The sequence below is a fragment of the Cottoperca gobio genome, chromosome 17, assembly GCF_900634415.1.
Source record: "Cottoperca gobio chromosome 17, fCotGob3.1, whole genome shotgun sequence".
Lineage (NCBI taxonomy): Eukaryota > Metazoa > Chordata > Actinopteri > Perciformes > Bovichtidae > Cottoperca > Cottoperca gobio.
Genome location: NC_041371.1, coordinates 23,162,307 through 23,182,362, shown reverse-complemented (window position 1 = coordinate 23,182,362; position 20,056 = coordinate 23,162,307). Strand labels below are relative to the sequence as shown.

Here is a 20,056-nt window from a genome sequence, read left to right as displayed (position 1 = left end):
TGCCAGCCAGGCAAAGTATGTAACTGCCATCAGGGGCTCCAAAATCTCCAAGTTCACGCTGTCTGTAGAGGGGCTCTGTGTCAAAATAGAAGACCTCTCATCAAACTACTTTAATGTGTTTATCACAATGTCACAATTGTGGTGACATGCTTTGATAGAAAACTTGATCCCTAGCCCTTTATCCTAGTTGTGTTCCCTCCTGAGCCCTGTAATAGGCCTAATGGAAAACGTGAGTTGAGCTTTTATTATGAAAACTCAGACAGGAAAGCCATCTTGTTTCACCACGGGTATCTTAGCAGTCTTCACTTCAGGGTGGGAGAGTCTTCCAGCACTCAGCAGTGGAGCGACTCTGGCAGCCGTGGCGGCCGCCTCTCACCCTCCCACGTCCCGCTTTCAGTAACCGACTCTGCACTGCTGATGCGCCCAGCCGCCATCACTCCCCGTTCCCTCACACCTCGGCTGAGAGCTCGTATTCTCACCGGAGCTTCCCTGTCATCATTACGGTTACCGCGCATCTGAAAACAACTCGCACACTCTGGACTTCCTAATAAGCCACCGAGTAGTACCCTCCGTTTCTGAATGACGGGCGGTCGGTTCGATTTTGACGATGGTGGCACCTACTGCGGAGGCTGGGAGGACGGCAAAGCCCACGGCCAGGGTGTGTGCACCGGACCCAAGGGCCAGGGTGAGTACTCGGGCTCGTGGTCCAACGGTTTCGAGGTGGTCGGCGTCTACACCTGGCCCAGCGGGAACCTGTACCAGGGCTACTGGGCGCAAGGGAAACGCCACGGACTCGGCGTAGAAACCAAGGGGAGGTGGGTTTACCGGGGAGAGTGGACTCACGGGTTCAAGGGCCGGTATGGAGTCCGGCAGAGCCTGAACACACCGGCCAGGTACGAAGGCACCTGGAGTAACGGACTGCAGGACGGATATGGCGTGGAGACGTATGGGGATGGAGGTGAGAGGGGGACATCAATAGCTTCTCCACTATCATGAAAAAGACCTGTGGGGACATAGATTCTGATGCAAGGAAATGGTTTTCAAATGTGGAACATATGAATTATTATTATTATTATTATTATTATTATTATTAATTGTCCTTTATTAGAAACTACAGAGTAGCACAAATATTGTTTACGTGTCTAGTGACCATACATCAACCCAATTGCCTCATTATAACACACACACACTCACACTCACACTCACACACACACAACATTGGGTCTTTAGTTCGCTCATGTTAACTATTATTAAGTTGCATTAAGAAGCTGTGGAGGACCTAGTATGCTTGCTTTAAATGAAATCATTGGTTGTGGATGTGTTAATATTTGAAGCAAGTGCTTTTATTTTTGCTTTAGAAAGTTGACATTTTTCCCTGGGTGTTAATCATTAAGTAGGCTATCATTTGGGTAATCTTTCTTTGTACTTCTAATGTAAATCACATGCTAGAATGCCCAACAGAGGTCCGGGCTAAACTTTCCAATATTAACTTGTATTGCACTTTTTCATAAACTAATTATCAGAATCCTATATAATCACACTGAGAATAGTCAACAACCAATGGCATTTACCCACAAGGTTCAGCCAATGAATCTGCCTCAGTCCAGTCCAGAAAGAACAATTATTAAAGAACATATCAGGAGTGAACCAACACATTAAATCAAATATAAGGCATTAAAGAAAAGTATTATCTTACTTCTATCTTAATGACAACAAGACAGATAGTTTCATGTGATAGTTGAACTGAATAAACTGAGGGAATCCAACAGGTGGTCAGACATATTATGGAAGTGAAGGGAAGAAACCCTTTTCTTTTGCAGTGTTAATTACCCATTAGGTCATGCTTTGTCATATTTATGATTAACACATTTGTAAAAATATTACAGAGTAGAAATGAGCTTCTTTTATACATCAGAAATGCATTTTTTCCCATTTTTCCATGGTAGTAATATTAGGCCTAGTTAGAGTTGAATCAGCAATACGTTTAGCAGCAGTTGTAAGAGTAATGTAAGTGCTACTGTGTGTCATGTAAGAAAAAAGAAGACACTGAAATAGAAAAGTAACAGTTTAATTCAAATGAAGAGTTAGATCTTATTGTAAACTGTGCCGAAATAAGATCGGTGGTCTTCCACATGCCTCACAAGTTTTCGATAGTAGGCTACATATTTAGTTTCAATGTTCTGGTCTTGTAATGTGATCAGTGTTTTAACCTTCCTGAGGATCAATCAGTTTTCAGTTGCAGTTTAACAGGTCATAATTCCCTCTCTAATATCTATTTAATATTGCTTTGAACACACCTCCTTCAAACAACTGTAAACTTGAATAAGTTTCTCGCGAAAGAGTGTTTGGAAGAGAGAGAAAGCAAACGGCTGTAATGAAAAGAGTTAGGGAGCCCCCCTGTATCTACGGTAATTATGGTGCCTACGGTACTGTAGAAAGACAAGTACCGTAACGTTATCAGAATTTTGGCATTAACTTGGTATCGTTTCTCGTGACAGCCCTAGTCAGTAGTGTATTTATTAGGGGTGTAAAGAAGGTGTGTGAGTGTGGATTTGTATCCCTCCCAATGAGCCGGTGGCACCAGTGGTATGGCAGCCTCTGTATCAGAATCAGAATTAGGTAGTAGGTTAGTAGGTAGGTTAGTAGGTTTTCACATAGGAATTTGCTTTGGGGTATATTGGTGCATACATAAAAACAATAAGAGAAATTGAAATATAAAATAAGTATAAATAGAAAAATAAATAGAAACATAAATATACAAAAAAGAAAATATGTACAGTTTATCTGATTTAAAAGTGGTAGTATTGTGCAGAAATGTGCAAAATAATCAGAGGAATGTGCACAGTACGGAGTATGAGAGAGGTCACAAAGATGTGCGTTAATGTAACATGGAGTGTCTATGGGAGGAGATGACTGTGTCAGTGGAGGTCCAGGGCCTTGTTGATGAGGCCAGATGGGAAGAAACTGTCTGTGGCGTGAGGTTTTGGTCCTGATGGATCACAGCCTCCTGCTAGAGGTGAGAGACTCAAACAGTTTGTGTCCAGGGTGGGGGGGCACAATCTTTCCTGCCGCCTCAGGGTCCTGGGGGCGTACAGGTCCTTGTGGGACGGCAGATTGCAGCCAATCACCTTGTCTGCGGAGTGAATGATACTCTGCAGCCTGCCCTTGTCCGTGGCTTTAGCTGCAGCGTACCAGATGTTGATAGAGGGAGTGAAGACTAACTCGACGATGACAGTGTAGAAGTTCACCATCATTGTCTTCGGCAGGTTAAACTTATTCATCTGCCGCAGAAAGAACATCCTCTGCTGTGTTTTTTTGATGAGGGAGCTGATGTTCTGCTCCCACTTGAGGTCCTGGGGGATGATGGTGCACAGGAAGGACTCCACAGTGTCGACTGAGGTGTCACACAGGGTGATGGGGACGGGTGGGGCTGCGTTCTTACAAAAATCCACTATCATCTCCACTGTTTCCACAGCATTGAGCTCTAAGTTGTTCTCACTACACCAAGTCACCAGATAGTCAATCTCCCACCTGTAGGTGGACTCATTCCCACCAGAGCTGAGTCGAATGAGGGTGGTGTTGTCCGCAAACTTCAGGAGCTTGACGGACTGGTGACTGGAGGTGCAGCTGTTGGTGTACAGGGAGAAGAGCAAATGGGATAGAACGCAGCCTTGAGGGGAACCAGTGCTGATGGTCCGGGAGTCTGAGACGTGTTTCCCCAGCTTCACATGTTGCTTCCTGTCAGACAGGAAGTCTGTCATTCACCTGCAGCTGGGATGATGGTATTATAGGCGGAGCAGAAGTCCACAAACAGGGTCCTGGCAGAGGTTCCTGCTGAGTCCAGGTGTTGGAGCATGAAGTAGAGGGCCATGTTGACAGGACAGGACAGGACAAGGTGCTCAAAACACTGTAATCTTAGTTTTTATAGGGACGGGGAGAATGGTGGATGTTTTGGAGCAGGCTGGTATGTGGCATATCAGTGAGGTTTTGAAACTGTCTGTAAACACTGGAGACACCTGTTCAACACAGTTCTTCAGCGTGGATGGTGAGACAGAGTCTGAACCAGCTGCTTTACGGGTGTTCTGTCTTAAATAGCCTGTTAACGTCCTTTTCCTGAATAGATAGGGTCGTTGTTATGATGGGGGAGGAGAGGGCATCTGTAAAGGTCAGTTGTAAGGGGAGCAGACCCCTGCTACGGTTGACTGTTCCATTGTCGTTCAAAGCGTTCAGCTCATATGAATGTGTGTAAGGTGGGTGAATGCTGACTTGTTGTATATCCACACTGCAATGAGTGTTAAGTGCTTCTTTGGGTTAAACAAATAGTCTTATATCGCCTCACACATACAGAGACCTTCCTGCACTGTTCATACCGTGCTACAGTAGCTGTGCCTTAACATGTCAGCGTTAGGGTGTTATAGGCATTGTTGCAATGTAAACAATATTGTATTTTTATAGGATTTTTGCATCTATAGCTGTTTTCTTGTATGAACTTAACGGATAACTGTTGATGTCTTCATGGTTATGTCAGTTTGAACTTAAAGACTACACCCCCCCTTATGTGGAGAAGGACATCGGTGTTAACCCATCATGGGAAGTGTAGGATCCAGCATTTTTGGAACTTGAGCCATATAATACTAGAGACTAGAAGATGGTTTGTTTTATACCTCTGCTGCTTTGATTTTGACCATTCTGTGTCCTCTAACTTTATGATTGTGAAGCCTTATTTAACAAAACATACCAAACTAAGCTGTAGGCTAAAGCACTTCAAATTTTTACTTTTTCAATTATTCTTCAGCATTTTTACTCAAAGGGCTGCATTACATTAATGTATTTGTTGAGCTCCTTTAACCCACTGCTCGTTATATGAAGCCATTTCTGCTTCTCAGTCAAGTAGCCTCTCTATCTTTAGCTCTGCCCTGCACCTTGATGTGGCAGGAATGAATACATCTTACTTTGTCAAATTGTTCTTAGCCAATGCATTAGGATTATGCCAATCCCAGTTTGTAAAACTGCACTGATCATTGAGTCAACATTAAAAAACAGTGCTTGTGTAATATTAGTTTGTATACCTTAGATCAGGGGTCGGGAACCTATGGCTCTTTCGATGACGTGATGTGGCTCGCAGACAATTTTGAGCTGACAAGAAATAAATAATTATACTGTGTAATTTTAAAGTAAAACATTTAGCAGCGGATTTTTCTTTAGTTCTCCCCGCTCCTTTCCTCCGCTCTGTCTCTGACTGTAACTGTGTGTGCCCGTCTGTGTGTGTGTGTGTTTGTGTAGGGGGCGGAGCCCTGCCCTTCGCGAAACAGCTGAGGAGAAACTGCGCAAAGCAAGCAGTAGACCAGGGGTGTCAAACTCAATCACAGAGAGCGCCAAAATGAAAAACTGGGACTACGTCGAGGGCCAAATACGGTCCACATTTATTGAACAGGATAGACATATTGGATAAAGTGCAAAAAGATATGGAACATATTTAGGTAGGCTACATTCTATGCACATATGTCAGAGCCAGATGTTCGGAATCTTTTCCTAGCTGCCAGTTTAATGTTTGGGGTTCTGTGGAAACCCTCAGTGCATCAGTGAGACTCCTGTGTGGGTTTTTGTTCATCTTCATCACAGAAAAAAGCTGCTTCTAACCTGCTTCTAAACATGCAAAGCATCTGAGCGGCATGAAGGTTGGAAACTGTGCAGCGCCTACAGAGTCATACTTTGCCTTGAGTGTGTCATTACACTGGAGGTCAATCAGCTCCATTTGGAAGTTCACATGTGCTGTTTCCACAATAACTGCAAACGGATTGCTGAGCAGTTCATTTTTAATTTCTGAGCTGCAAAGTCGGTAAATGCGCAGTTGGGAACACAGCGGTGGAGATGGTTTGTCAGTGTTTGGAAACGCGCAGTGACCAAAGTTTCCTTGCTGCATCAGAGTCTCTCCACAGCCAGCTTGGCTTGGAAAGCTCTCACTGCATCATACATGTCCGGTGCTTATTACATGTTCCATTTCTAGAGCTTTACAACACAGCACTTCCTGGTGTATGATGCAGCGATACACTGTCAGCTGCATCTTCTCCCGCATCCAACTAATCTGCTCTTTTCACCGCGCATCTAAGGCGCTCCATCTGTCGTCAGTCCCGTTAGTTTGTCCCGGGGCAGTTTAATTTCGCACACATTTAGATACTTCCTCAAATATGTCTTTTCCCGTGGTTGTGCCATGCATTGATTTCATTACCAAAACCAGCGCACAGACAATGGTAAGAAATACATTTAAAAATATTTGGCTTTTATGGCTCTCCCAGCCAAAAAGGTTCCCGACCCCTGCCTTAGATTATGCATTTTCCAGATAATGTGTTTAGTACAGTTCAGTAGGTAACGACAGATTAATTTTATAAGCAGCGGTTCATAGTCATGGGCTTTTCATTGAAACTAAATAGTGTTATCACCAAACAGAATTTCTAACTTTGATGCAATACCTTGAAAAATATTGATTTTCAATAGTATTTTTGATACAATATTTAGGGTATACCATTTTTATTTTATTTTTTTAAATAAAGCTATAATATGAAAACGACTACTTTGCTTTACTCCGATAGTAGCAGAGAATAGCAGAATGAGTGTAGTAAGCATTAGACTAACAATAATTCAAACTTTTTTTCATTAATGAAAACAATTTTCTTCTTGAGGTTGTTCACACAATTAAATTTTTTTATCAATTCGCAGTAAATACTATTCGTAGAGAGAAACCCATTTTTTTGTAACTAAAGTTTCTATGTAAGGAACACCAGCAGAACTGTGTCGGCGAGAAGAAAGCGCAAGAGTGAGAGGATGCGGAGCTGTGTGGGCACTGCAGCTATGTGTGGAGAGAAGACAGAGAGAGCGGGAAAGCACAGCTGATACTAGTGTATCAATACTAGGGATGGGCGTTAGATCTTGAGTACTTGATTTGGACGTTAGTATTGATTAAATTTGTAGAGTAATCACTTTTGACACGTGACATGAACTCTGTTCTCCTGGGTGAAAGTCCTGTGTTTATTGGTGTTGCTTGATGGCTTTAGTTTAATACCCTTTTGAAGCGTCTTTAGTTTTAAACTTGTTGGGTCTGGATGTTTAGTTCGTAATATCTCTTAATCTGTTTTTTAACTGAGCGCTGATTAGCCCATATTGTAACAGTAACATCCGCCATCACATACGTTTTCTTGACTTTTTGCTTTCGGTCTGTTTACAGCAGCCTTGCTACCTCTAACCTTGCTGTTACACTTTCACATCAACGCCTCCACCCACCTCTTTGTCGGACCGCACCTAACAATTATTTTCTTTAGTGATTAATCTAACAATTATTTGTTTAGTGTGTAATCTAAAATTTCAACTCTACTGCTTCTTGATCTCAGTGTTCAACACTGTCGATTATGCAATACTGCTTGACAGACTTAAAAGTGGGCTGTCCTGTCCTAGATACATGACAAGGAATACTTTTTTTCCATTGGCAGCTACATATCTGAGCGATCTAGCATGACATGGAGTTCCTCAAGGCTCTATCTTTGGACCTCTGCTTTTTAAGCCCTACATTCCTTTTAAACAGAATCATACAAAACAATATGCTCCTCCGTACCTCAAGGAACTCCTCCCCCACCGACTCCTTTTAAGAAGGAACTAAAAACCTTTCTTTTCACAAAAGCCTTTCCATAAAATCTTATGTCTGTTGTTATTGTTGTTGTTTTTAAATTTAAACGGGTAAATTAAGCATATAATATTATTGCAAAATATTTCCTATTCTGGGAGAATTCTGAATTCTCCGATTACTGTAATATTTAACATATCGTGGAAGACTGTTGGTATGGCACTCTTTTCAGGACCATTCATAGACATGCTTCAACTTGACTGAATTTGAGTGACAATATAGACCAGGGGTCGGGAACCTTTTTGGCTGGGAGAGCCATAAAAGCCAAATATTTTTGTATGTATTTCCTTGAAAGCCATATATTTAATACATTTGAATGCAACTTTATGCGTGCATTTTTTAAGAATAACACGTCTCCGAGTACTAATAGCGGTATCAGTGTTTCATTGAACAGGTGCTCTTTTGTGAATGTGAATGAGGCGTGTTTACGGTAAGCGCGTCATTTCCGGTTGTTAATGTTTCTGTGTTGCTGGTAGCATACTTCGGCAGCTCCAGCTTGACCCCGTTAATGTTGTTATATTCTTGATCACATCGGCTAATGGAGAAGGACTTTCGGTCGGCACCAAGGTGCTTCTGGAAAACCATCCGGCACCTCAGGAGGGGGAAGCGAGGAACCATCCAAGCTGTGTACAGCAAGGGTGGGACCCTGCTGACTTCAACTGAGAAGGTTATCGGCCGGTGGAAGGAGCGCTTTGAGGAACTCCTGAATCCGACTAACACGCCCTCTATGGTAGAGGCAGAGCTGGAAGCTGATGGGGGATCATCGTCAATTTCCCTGATGGAAGTCACTGAGGTAGTCAAACAACTCCACAGTGGCAAAGCCGCAGGGGTTGATGAGATCCGTCCAGAAATGCTGAAGGCTTTGGGTGTTGAGGGGCTGTCTTGGTTGACACGCCTCGTCAACATTGCGTGGAAGTCTGGGACAGTGCCTAGGGGTTGGCAGACCGGGGTGGTGGTTCCCCTATTTAAAAAGGGGGACCAGAGAGTGTGTACCAACTACAGGGGTATCACACTTCTCAGCCTCCCTGGTAAAGTCTACTCCAAAGTACTGGAAAGGAGGGTTCGGCCGGTAGTCGAACCTCTGATTGAAGAGGAACAATGCGGATTCCGTCGTGGTCGTGGAACAACAGACCAACTCTTTACTCTTGCAAGGATCCTGGAGGGGGCCTGGGAGTACGCCCATCCGGTTTACATGTGTTTTGTGGATCTAGAGAAGGCGTATGACCGGGTCCCCCGGGTGATACTGTGGGAGGTGCTGCAGGAGTATGGGGTGAGGGGGTCACTTTTGAGGGCCATCCAATCCCTGTACGCCCAAAGCGAGAGTTGTATCCGGATACTCGGCAGTAAGTTGGACTCGTTTCCAGTGAATGTTGGCCTCCGCCAGGGCTGCGCTTTATCACCAATTCTATTCGTGATTTTCATGGATAGGATATCGAGGCATAGTCGTGGAGGAGAGGGGTTGCAGTTCAGTGACCTGAGGATCTCATCGCTGCTCTTTGCAGATCATGTGGTCCTAATGGCATCATCGGTCTGTGACCTTCAACAGTCACAGGATCGGTTCGCAGCCGAGTGTGCAGCGGTTGGGATGAGGATCAGCACCTCTAAATCTGAGGCCATGGCTCTCAGCAGGAAAATGGTGGATTGCCTACTCCGGGTAGGGAATGAGCCATTACCCCAAGTGAAGGAGTTCAAGTACCTTGGGGTCTTGTTCGCGAGTGAGGGGACGATGGAGCGAGAGATTGGCCGGAGAATCGGAGCAGCGGGGGCGGTATTACAGTCACTTTACCGCACCGTTGTGACGAAAAGAGAGCTGAGCCAGAAGGCAAAGCTCTCAATATACCGGTCGATCTTCGTTCCTACCCTCACCTATGGTCATGAAGGCTAGGTCATGACCGAAAGAACGAGATCACGGGTACAAGTGGCCGAAATGGGTTTTCTCAGACGGGTGGCTGGCGTCTCCCTTAGAGATAGGGTGAGAAGCTCAGCCATCTGTGAGAGACTCGGAGTAGAGCCCCTGCTCCTTTTACGTTGAAAGGAGCCAGTTGAGGTGGTTTCGGGCATCTAGTAAGGATGCCACCTGGGCGCCTCCCTAGGGAGGTGTTCCAGGCACGTCCAGCTGGGAGGAGACCCCGGGGAAGACCCAGGACTCGGTGGAGAGATTATATCTCCTCACTGGCCTGGGAACGCCTCAGGATCCCCCAGTAGGAGCTGGAGGATGTGGCCAGGAGAAGGGAAGATTGGGGTTCCTTACTGGAGCTGCTGCCCCCGCGACCCGATCCCGGATAAGCGGTAGACGATGGATGGACATCGGCTAATTACCTGTCATCTATCTAAACCTATACTTGTACTTCCTAAGCACTTACAACTCTCTCCTTATCCTCCTTCTCTTAGCGACTCTCGCTAAATCCTCAATTCTTTACGCTCCTTTCGCCTCTGCTAACGTTAGCTGCTGCAGCTCGGCAGCTAGCGATGGCATCTTCCTCTTCCTGTTCTGCTCTCTCCTGCTCGGTGTGTTTCATGTTTAGCTATTGCTCTGCCTCCTTTAGTGATAATGGTACGTGTATTAAATGTAGTTTATACGCAGGGTTGGAGGCGAGTTTTAGAGGGATAGATGAGCGGCTCCGCACCATGGTTAGTCAGCGGTTAGCAACTGTAGCTGTTAGCAAGCCCCCTATAGCCGGTGCAGGCCGACCAGTGGTATCTCCTGTTAGCTGTCCCCCGGCGGGGCCCAAGCAGCCGGGAAACTGGGTGACTGTCCGAAAGAAGTGTTATCAGAAGCCCACGGTTCACCACCAACCGCTTGCTGTTTCTAACAGATTCTCCCCACTCAGTGACACACCAGCTGAGAAGCCAACTCTGGTTATCTGTAGCTCAATTTTGAGATACGTTCATTTTGAGACACCAGCGACGATAGTCACGTGCATTCCGGGGGCCAGAGCGGGCGACATAGAAGCACATTTGAAACTACTGTCTAAGGCTAAACGTAAATACAGTAAGATCGTTATTCACATCGGCGGTAATGACATGCGATTGCGTCAATCGGAGTGTACTAAAGTTAATGTGGAGTCGGTGTGTACATTTGCCAAAACTATGTCGGACTCCGTAGTTTTCTCTGGTCCTCTGCCAAATCTTTTCAATGATGACATGTTTAGCCGCATGTCATCATTCTGTCGCTGGCTCTCACGGTGGTGTCCAGATAATGATGTGGGCTTCGTAGACAATTGCCGAACTTTCTGGGGAAAACCTGGTCTGATTAGGAGTGACGGCATCCATCCTACTTTGGCTGGAGCAGATCTCTTATCCAATAATATTACAAAGTTTATTAGTGGACCTAATCCATGACAACCCAGAGTTGAGACCAGGAGAAAGAGTTGCAGTCTTACACACTTCTCTGTGCTTCTTTCCGGGCAGTCACCCACTCAAATCCCCATAGTGACTGTGTCTGCCCCACGACCACTGAAATTAATCAAATCTATGGTTAACAGAAAAGGAGTTATACATGAAAACTTAATTAAAATAAACACCACCGCTGCAAAAGTGCAACTAAATCGAAAAATTAAATGTGGGCTCTTAAACATCAGATCTTTATCAACGAAAGCTGGATTGGTAAATGATTTAATATCTGATAATAAGATTGATTTATTTTGTCTCACTGAAACCTGGCTGAGACATGAAGAATATGTCAGTCTAAATGAATCCACTCCACCTGGTCATATTAATACTCACATTCCTCGAGGTACTGGCCAAGGAGGTGGAGTTGCGGCCATATTTGACTCAAACCTCTTAATCAATCCTAAGCCTAAACTAAACTATAACTCTTTTGAAAGCCTTGTTCTTACGCTCTCAAACCCAACATGGAAAACAATAAAGCCAGTTTTATTTGTTACTGTGTATCGCCCTCCTGGTCCGTATTCTGAATTTCTATCTGAATTCTCAGAATTTTTATCAAGTTTAGTCCTTAAAACAGATAAAGTAATTATTGTAGGTGACTTTAATATTCATGTGGATGTTGATAGTGACAGCCTTAATAATGCATTTATCTCAATATTAGATTCAATTGGGTTCAGTCAGAATGTACATGAACCAACTCACTGTTTAAACCACACTCTGGACCTTGTTCTGGGATATGGTGTTGAAATTGAAAGTTTATCAGTGTGTCCACATAATCCTCTTTTATCAGACCATTTTTTAATAACTTTTGAAGTCCTGTTACTGGACTACAAGCCTGTAGGCAAAATATCCTACGCTCGATGTTTATCTGAAAGTGCTGTGACTAAATTTAAGGAAGTGATTCCATCAGCACTTAATTCAATACCAGGACTCAATATCAATATAATGGAGGACTCCAATGCTAACTTTAGTCCCTCCCAAATTAATCATCTTGTTGATAGCGCTGCAGCCTCACTGCGAATAACACTCGACTCTGTCGCTCCTCTAAAGAAGAAGATCATAAAACAGAAAAAGAAAGCTCCATGGCTTAATTTACAAATCCGCAAACTAAAACAAAAGTCGAGAAATCTTGAAAGTAAATGGCGTTCCACTAAACTGGAAGAATCTCGTTTAGTCTGGTTAGATCATCTTAAAACGTATAAGAAGGCTCTCCATAATGCCAGAGCAGCTTATTACTCTTCCTTAATAGAAGAAAATAAGAACAACCCCAGGTTTCTTTTCAGCACTGTAGCCAGGCTGACAGAGAGCCACAGCTCTACAGAGTCTTCTATTCCTATATCTCTCAGTAGTGATGACTTCATGAGCTTCTTTAAGTATAAAATTATAATTATTAGAGACAAAATTAATCTCATCCTGACCTCAATTGGTAATGACTTAACTTCAACCTCCGGAACCTTAAAAACATCTGTAACTCCTGAAATATATCTAGACTGTTTTACTCCAATCAACCTTAACCAACTAACTTCAACAATCTCATCGTCTAAGCCATCAACCTGTCTTTTAGACCCGATTCCAAGAAGTTTTACCCTTAATTAACACCTCGTTATTAAATATGATCAACCTGTCTCTGTTATCTGGCTACGTATCACAATCCTTTAAAGTAGCTGTAATAAAACCACTTCTTAAAAAGCCTAGTCTTGATCCAGAGGTTTTAGCCAACTATAGGCCGATATCTAACCTACCCTTTCTTGCTAAGATCCTTGAGAAAGCAGTTGCAAAACAGTTATGTGATTTTTTTACATAATAATAGTTTATTTGAGGTTTTTCAATCTGGATTTAGAGTTCATCATAGCACAGAGACGGCACTGGTGAAAGTTACCAATGACCTTCTATTGGCATCAGACAAAGGACTGTTCTGTTCTTGTCTTGTTACACCTCATTGCTGCTTTCGACACTGTTGATCATGACATTCTACTACAGAGACTGGAACATTGTGTTGGCATAAAAGGAACCGCATTAAGGTGGTTCAAGTCCTATTTATCTGAGCGATCTCAATTTGTATGTGTTAACCATAAATCCTCCATTTCAGCCAAAGTCAGTCTTGGAGTTCCGCAGGGTTCTGTACTTGGACCGATTCTATTCACCTTATATATGCTTCCTTTGGGCAATATTATAAGGAACCACTCTATAAACTTTCATTGCTATGCGGATGATACCCAATTATATCTATCAATTAAACCAGATGAAACCAATCAATTGGCTAAACTTCAACCATGCCTTAAGGACATAAAAACTTGGATGTCTAGCAACTTTTTGATGTTAAACATAGACAAAACTGAAGTTATTATACTTGGCCCTAAACGCCTCCGAAACGCATTTTCTAATGACATAGAAGCTCTGTATGGCATTAATTTGGCCTCCAGCACCACTGTAAGGAATCTTGGCGTCATCTTTGATCAAGATCTGTCATTTAACTCCCACATAAAACAAATCTCAAGGACTGCCTTCTTTCATCTACGTAACATTGCAAAAATAAGACACATCCTGTCTCAAAATGATGCAGAAAAACTAGTCCATGCATTTGTTACTTCAAGGCTGGATTACTGCAATTCATTGTTATCAGGTTGTCCCAAAAAGTCGCTTAAGACTCTTCAGTTGATCCAAAATGCAGCGGCACGTGTATTGACAAGAACAAGGAAACAGGATCATATTACTCCTGTATTAGCTGCTCTGCACTGGCTCCCGGTAAAATATAGAATAGAATTCAAAATCCTTCTCCTGACTTACAAAGCAATTAATGGTCAGGCTCCAGCATATCTTAAAGATCTCATATTACCTTATAAACCAACTAGAGCATTACGCTCCCAGACTGCAGGGTTACTTGTGGTTCCTAGAGTCTCTAAGAGTACAATGGGAGCCAGAGCCTTCAGCTATCAAGCTCCTCTCCAGTGGAACCAGCTTCCAGTTTGTGTTCGGGAGGCAGACACACTCTCCACATTTAAGAGTAGGCTAAAGACTTTCCTTTTTGATAAAGCTTATAGCTAGGGCTGGCTCAGGTTTGCCCTGGATCAGCCCCTAGTTATGCTGCTATAGGCTTCGACTGCCGGGGGACACCTCCCTGCTCTCTTCCTTCTCTTCCTCTCTCCTCCCCTCCCTCTCTTCTTCTCCCTCTCTATCTGTATGCATTTATGTAAATGTATGTTACTAACTCATCATCCGGGGCATCATCCCCGGAGTTTCTGTGTCTCATGTGGCAGGTTGCCACTGATAAAGTTTACGTCAGGATCAGGAATTGTGGCTGCATCTGCTGCCCTGGTCCTGCTGGACACCGGGAAGCCTTTTTGACATTTTCCTGGATTCATCCATACTTTCTCTTTTTTCAACACAACATAATTTCTGTCAAATGTTGTATTTGTACTATGTTGTTTATCCTGTACCTACGACATCTATTGCACGTCTGTCCGTCCTGGGAGAGGGATTCCTCCTCAGTTGCTCTCCCTGAGGTTTCTTCCATTTTTTCCCCCTTTAATTATGGAGTTTCTTTTAGGAAGTTCTTCCTTGTGCGATGCGAGGGTCTAAGGACAGAGGGTGTCGTAACCTGTACAGTCTGTAAAGCACTCTGAGACAAATGTATAATTTGTGATATTGGGCTATACAAATAAATTTGATTTGATTTGACTTTTATTAAATAAACTAAACACTTATGTTATTTAGTTTACGTTAGTACGTTACATCTAATTTATGTGCACGTTTCAGTGTGTACTGCACGGGTGTCAAACTCAAGGCAATTATATCCGGCCCGCGAGAAAATATCATATGTCTGTCATAACTGGCCCGCCGGTTTTGGTAATTAAATCAATGCATGGCACAACCACGGGAAAATACATTTGAGGTATCTAAATGTGTGAATGAAATTAAAGTTTTTGGAAAGCAAAGGGAAAGACACCACAGATCTCTGGAACGATGTGAGCTGGACTGTTTGTGCGACATATAGAAGCATCTCACTGTTAAACCTCCAGCTTCAGGGCTGTGTGATCACGAACATGTATGATGCAGTGAGAGCTTTCCAAGCCATGCTGCCTGTGGGAGACTCGGATGCAGCAAGGAAACTTTGGTCACTACGTGTTTCCAAACACTGACAAACCATCTCCACCGCTGTGTTCTCGACTGCCTTCTGCTGAGAAACTGAGCATATTTGCCGACTTTGCTGCTAAGAAATTAAAATTGAACTGCTCAGCAATCCGTTTGCAGTTGACTTAAATATGTTCCATATCTTTTTGCACTTTATCCAATATGTGTACCCTGTTCAATAAATGTGGACCGTATTTGGCCCTCGACGTAGTCCCAGTTTTTAATGTTGGCCCTCTCTGTGATTGAGTTTGACACCCCCAGTCTACTGCTTGCTCTGTGCGGGGCTCTGCCCTCTACGCACACACGTGTGAACACATCTTAACCTACAGCCGGAGACAAAGCGGAGGAAAGGAGAGGGGAGAACTAAAAACAAATCGGCTGCTAAATGTTTTACTTTAAAATGACACAATATAATTATTTATTACATGTTAAAAAATGTCAGCTCAAAATTGTCTGCGAGCCATATTGCATTATCGAAAGAGCCATATATGGCTCGCGAGCCATAGGTTCCCGACCCCTGATATAGACGATGCAGTGCTTTGAGTCTGTGCTTTTGTAACAGCAGCAAATCCTATTTGATCCATATTTCAAGTTCAGCAGCCATAAATTGGCTAAATAGACTGAACGTTTAGAAATCAGAACAGTTTCACACTCAATGTCTTAGTAAATGAAGGAATCCGTATCTTAAGAGGAATATATATCAGTCAGATATGCTAATGAATCATACTGCAACAGAATGTGCAGTAGAGTGATATAGAATACAGATTGCAGTTACCTAATATGGTCATATATCAGCCCTACTTTATGACATGGGCACCACATATGATTTAGGAATTGACCTCCAATATCTGTGTTTTATGTCACATCCTCAAGTAGTTAAACACTCTATTTACTTCGATTTAACAGCATAAGAAAACAGAGAAAAACACATTTTTCAGTAAAAAACATTATTTATTGGCTGATGAGTCTTTGGTTGTACTGGTATAAAAGTAAACATGCCAGTGACACACCAGACATGGACTGTTTTTAACACTATCTGCATGAATTCATTCCAAAATGCTGGAAGGTTTTCCCTACGTGAAGGGAAACGTCTAGAATACAGTCCACTGACTCTTTTTTCTTCTTTAATATAGTCCAGTCTGCCACTGTGGAGAAGGCTTATTCCACATAGCAAGATAGTGGCTTGAAGTTATGTTTGGCCAGCCAACAGACTTCCCAGTGTCTCAAGTTACTTCCATCTTTTAAAATAGCACATTCTCACATTCTCTAGCTGAAGCTATAAGGGCCAGAGCCTGAGCTTTATCACCTAATGACGCTCACTGGTTTTATGTCCAAGCCTTTCAGACTCTAGCATACACAGGCAAAAGTACAGGTGTTAGGCTCCGGGTGTGTTGTCTTGTTAGTCAGTGATTTAGTTTCAATGCAAGCTCTAAAGATTGTAGGATTTCAAAGAAGTACACAATGAAATACAATGTCGGTGTATCATTTCACAGCAAATAGGTCAAGTATATGATCACCTTACTAAGGTCTGTACTGTCGTTGTAATTAAGTGAATTAATTATTCCATGGCAATGTTCCTTCTTTGTTGACTGCTTTGGCCTGGTGCACTAACACGACTACTCCACACCACATTCTGTGCTCAAGTTACATTACATTACAGTTCATTTAGCTGACGCTTTTGTCGAAAGCGACGTACAAAAAGTTCAACACTTTTAAAGTTAGCCTACTTTTCCAAATGTTGAGTCAGTTTTAGAAATCCACTCAAACCACTCTTCACATCGGCATCAATTAGATGCACCGCACAGCAAAATGTCACTTTTAAATCAGGTTTGCCTGTTACACTCATGATTTCCTTCTTCCAAAACAGTGGAAAAGAACACGAGGAGCAAATGCCAGGAGTGAAGTTTTCATTAAAACAAAACTATGACTGGTGTGTTGACTGCATGCCAAAATAATCAGCACAAAAGGCCAAAATGCCTCGTCAGTGTTTCCCCTACCATTGTCTTGGAGAGATGCTGCGCCCCACCAAAGGAGCCCCGCGCCCCCCCTAAACATTTTCTTTACGTTTTTTTTATTCACAACTCTCTTTTCACATTGCTCTTTTATTAAATAAACTAAACGCTTATGCTATTGATCTAATTTATGTGCACGTTTCAGTGTGTACTGTCTACTTTGCGCATTCACATTCTCTCCTTCGCTCCATTTTGCGAAGGGCGCACACACCTACAGAGCGGATCAGAGTGTTTTCCATTGGATTTGGATTATTACATATAAAAGCTCTGTGGCTAACAAACGTTTATACTTACAAGTTCTACCATGATTTTGTAAGTAGAAATGTGATAAAAAAAAAGCTGCAATTAGACAATAAACAAACTACAACAAGATCGCATGACTTTACTGTCACCAGCACTAAGCTACAGGCGGTCTATTGTTCTGCATGATGAGCTGGAATGTCCCCTGACAACCTCTGGACTCTCATTTAGCCACTTGTTAGCGACCGCCTTTTTTAAGACGCGTAAAAGCTTCAGAATTCACTCCTGAATATCTTTTATTTCAGGCAACGCAAAGCACTTAGCAGCTAGCTCGGAGCTAGCTAGCACCGCCGCTGATGCTAAAGTGAGCAACACGTCTCCTCATCTCTCGATCAGGCGTTCAGACGCTGAATGAGTCGATCTACTGCAATGGACTGCAGGTGGTAGAGGACAGGGGGCTAACGGAGGCTTTACACATGGCGTCACATGACACAACTTTTAAAGATATTGTTTATTGTGCAATGATTTGAAATTGCACTTTATGTCAAATTGTTGGTCTGTGTTGTCTAAGATAATTGTAGCATACAAGATATTGGAGAAATAGTATTGAAATAAAAGACATGTTGACCTTTAAGTTTATAATGCTACTCATTGATTCACTCATCTTGCAAATGCATTTCAATATTTTGAAATGCTTCTCACAGCAAATATTGATATATGTGATTAATTTAGATTAATTAATCACAAAGCATGTAATTAATTGGCTATAACACAACATTGACATATTATTACCTGTTTAGTTAATAGTTGCTTATTTACACAGCAGACACAGAGCACCATGATAGTTCTTTAGGAGTCGTGTTTGTGTCCACCTGATGAATGTTAGTCCAATATTGACATATACAAAATCTTTTTTCAATGTAGTTTGAACAGTTAAAATTCCCATTGAGTCATTTTGACATAGTTAAATGCTGGTTTTGGATACATTTTTCCCCATTACAAATTCACATTTGTTGTCTGTAATCCCAGAAACACAGGACAGTCCTGGATAATGTTGCAGCACTATAGGCAGTTCTATCAGGATGCTGTTTTGTCGCAGCTCTATTAAGCAGACATTATGACATGCAGCAAAGGAAAGAAGAGCAGTCATTAAACACAAGCAAATGAAAAACACATACAAGAAAATTAAAATAAAGCAAGTAGATTGTTGAGAGAGTTAAATTCATAGAAGACCCTCACAGTCCTCCAAAGTACTGAAACAGCATCAGGAATTTAAAAGAGAGGCCGCCGGATGAGTGTGGAATGTAGTTTTGTGCACACATTCAGAGTCATTAGTGTAAGATGATTGAAGCAATGGTGAGAGGACATGATGCTGAATATCTGAGGAAAGATTGTGTTGTGTTAACTGTTAATGATGATTGATGATTACAGTTCCATAAGTTAGTGTTGCTGTTACTTTTGTTGTCCGCTTAACAGAGAAGTATAAATCCAACTTAACTGGCATGAATAGCCTGTCACAGTGGGTTGTTTATTTAGACGGTAACAGTGTTTTGTCAGCAGTAGCAGAGCAGTGAGAAAAAATAGCAGCTACTTTTATTGCATTTAGGATGATAAGACAATGGGTTAATTGATTAACATCAGAAAACAGTAAAAAGAGTTTCAGTGTCCTGGAGCACTAGGTTATGTCATCATGGGTCGCATGTATATAAACTCTACATCAAAGCTTAAAATGAGGTTTGCCAGTTTAGGGGATGAGCTACTTCAGTGGACGAGGATCTGTTAATTATACACATTGTGGTGGAGGCAATAGCGACAAAAACACGTGAGCTCTTTGGACCCTATCCAAAGTGCTCGAGAAGGAATTCATCCTTAAGACAATGTTGAAGCGCTCCTCTTGAGTGGCCTGACAAAATAATGACCTCATTTAAAATTGCAGAGCTCTGGTCAGTATTTAGAAACGTTGTAACTTTATTAGAGGACATTAATTACATCAGGCTAGATGTGTTGACATCTAACGATTAAAATTGCTGCAACAGTAAAGAACCCTTAATGGAAAAATAGTATTGGGCAGATCACAGTGCCCTGATGAGTGCCGCTATCTACCGTATACCTAGACAATATTGCTTTTCCTGTCTTAACCTGAATATATCTATCAAGTAAAAAATTGTTAATCCAATTAAAAGTTCTTCCTCTTATTCCCATACTATACTTTCTCTACATCAAAGAACACTGCCATAATGGATTCTTTATTAATTTGGGCTTTCCTCATTTCTTTTTATGACAAATGACTGGATCCATTGTTCCCTCCCTTTCCTAAATCCACCGTGGTAGGGAGATCTACATAGAAAGTCATTCTCTCTGTAATCATCCCTTCCATTATTTTACCAACATGTGAAGTGAATGCAATTGGTGCATAGCTTGTTACAATGGGTACAATGGTGGCATTCCTATTGTTGAACTCACAACCATCTGGTTTTGTATCACTGTATCTGTATCACTAGACCACTAGGCCATCACCACACTTCCTTCTTCCTTCTTCCCATACTTTATTATACAGTATGTTCCTAATAGCTTGATTTCTGTTTTAACATAAACAGAAATGTGTGGT

At 42.3% G+C, this 20,056-nt stretch overlaps 1 protein-coding gene across 1 annotated transcript in view; it reads left to right on the top strand.

Moving 5' to 3' along the window:
* The first annotated feature begins 326 nt into the window (after window positions 1-326).
* Window positions 327-20,056, top strand: part of LOC115022204 (junctophilin-1-like) — a 57,878-nt gene continuing 38,148 nt past the window's right edge. Inside the window, exon 1 of the mRNA XM_029453146.1 lies at window positions 327-958. Coding sequence (XP_029309006.1) covers window positions 580-958 — 379 coding nt within the window. The 5' untranslated portion in view covers window positions 327-579. The remainder of the gene's footprint in view (window positions 959-20,056) is intronic.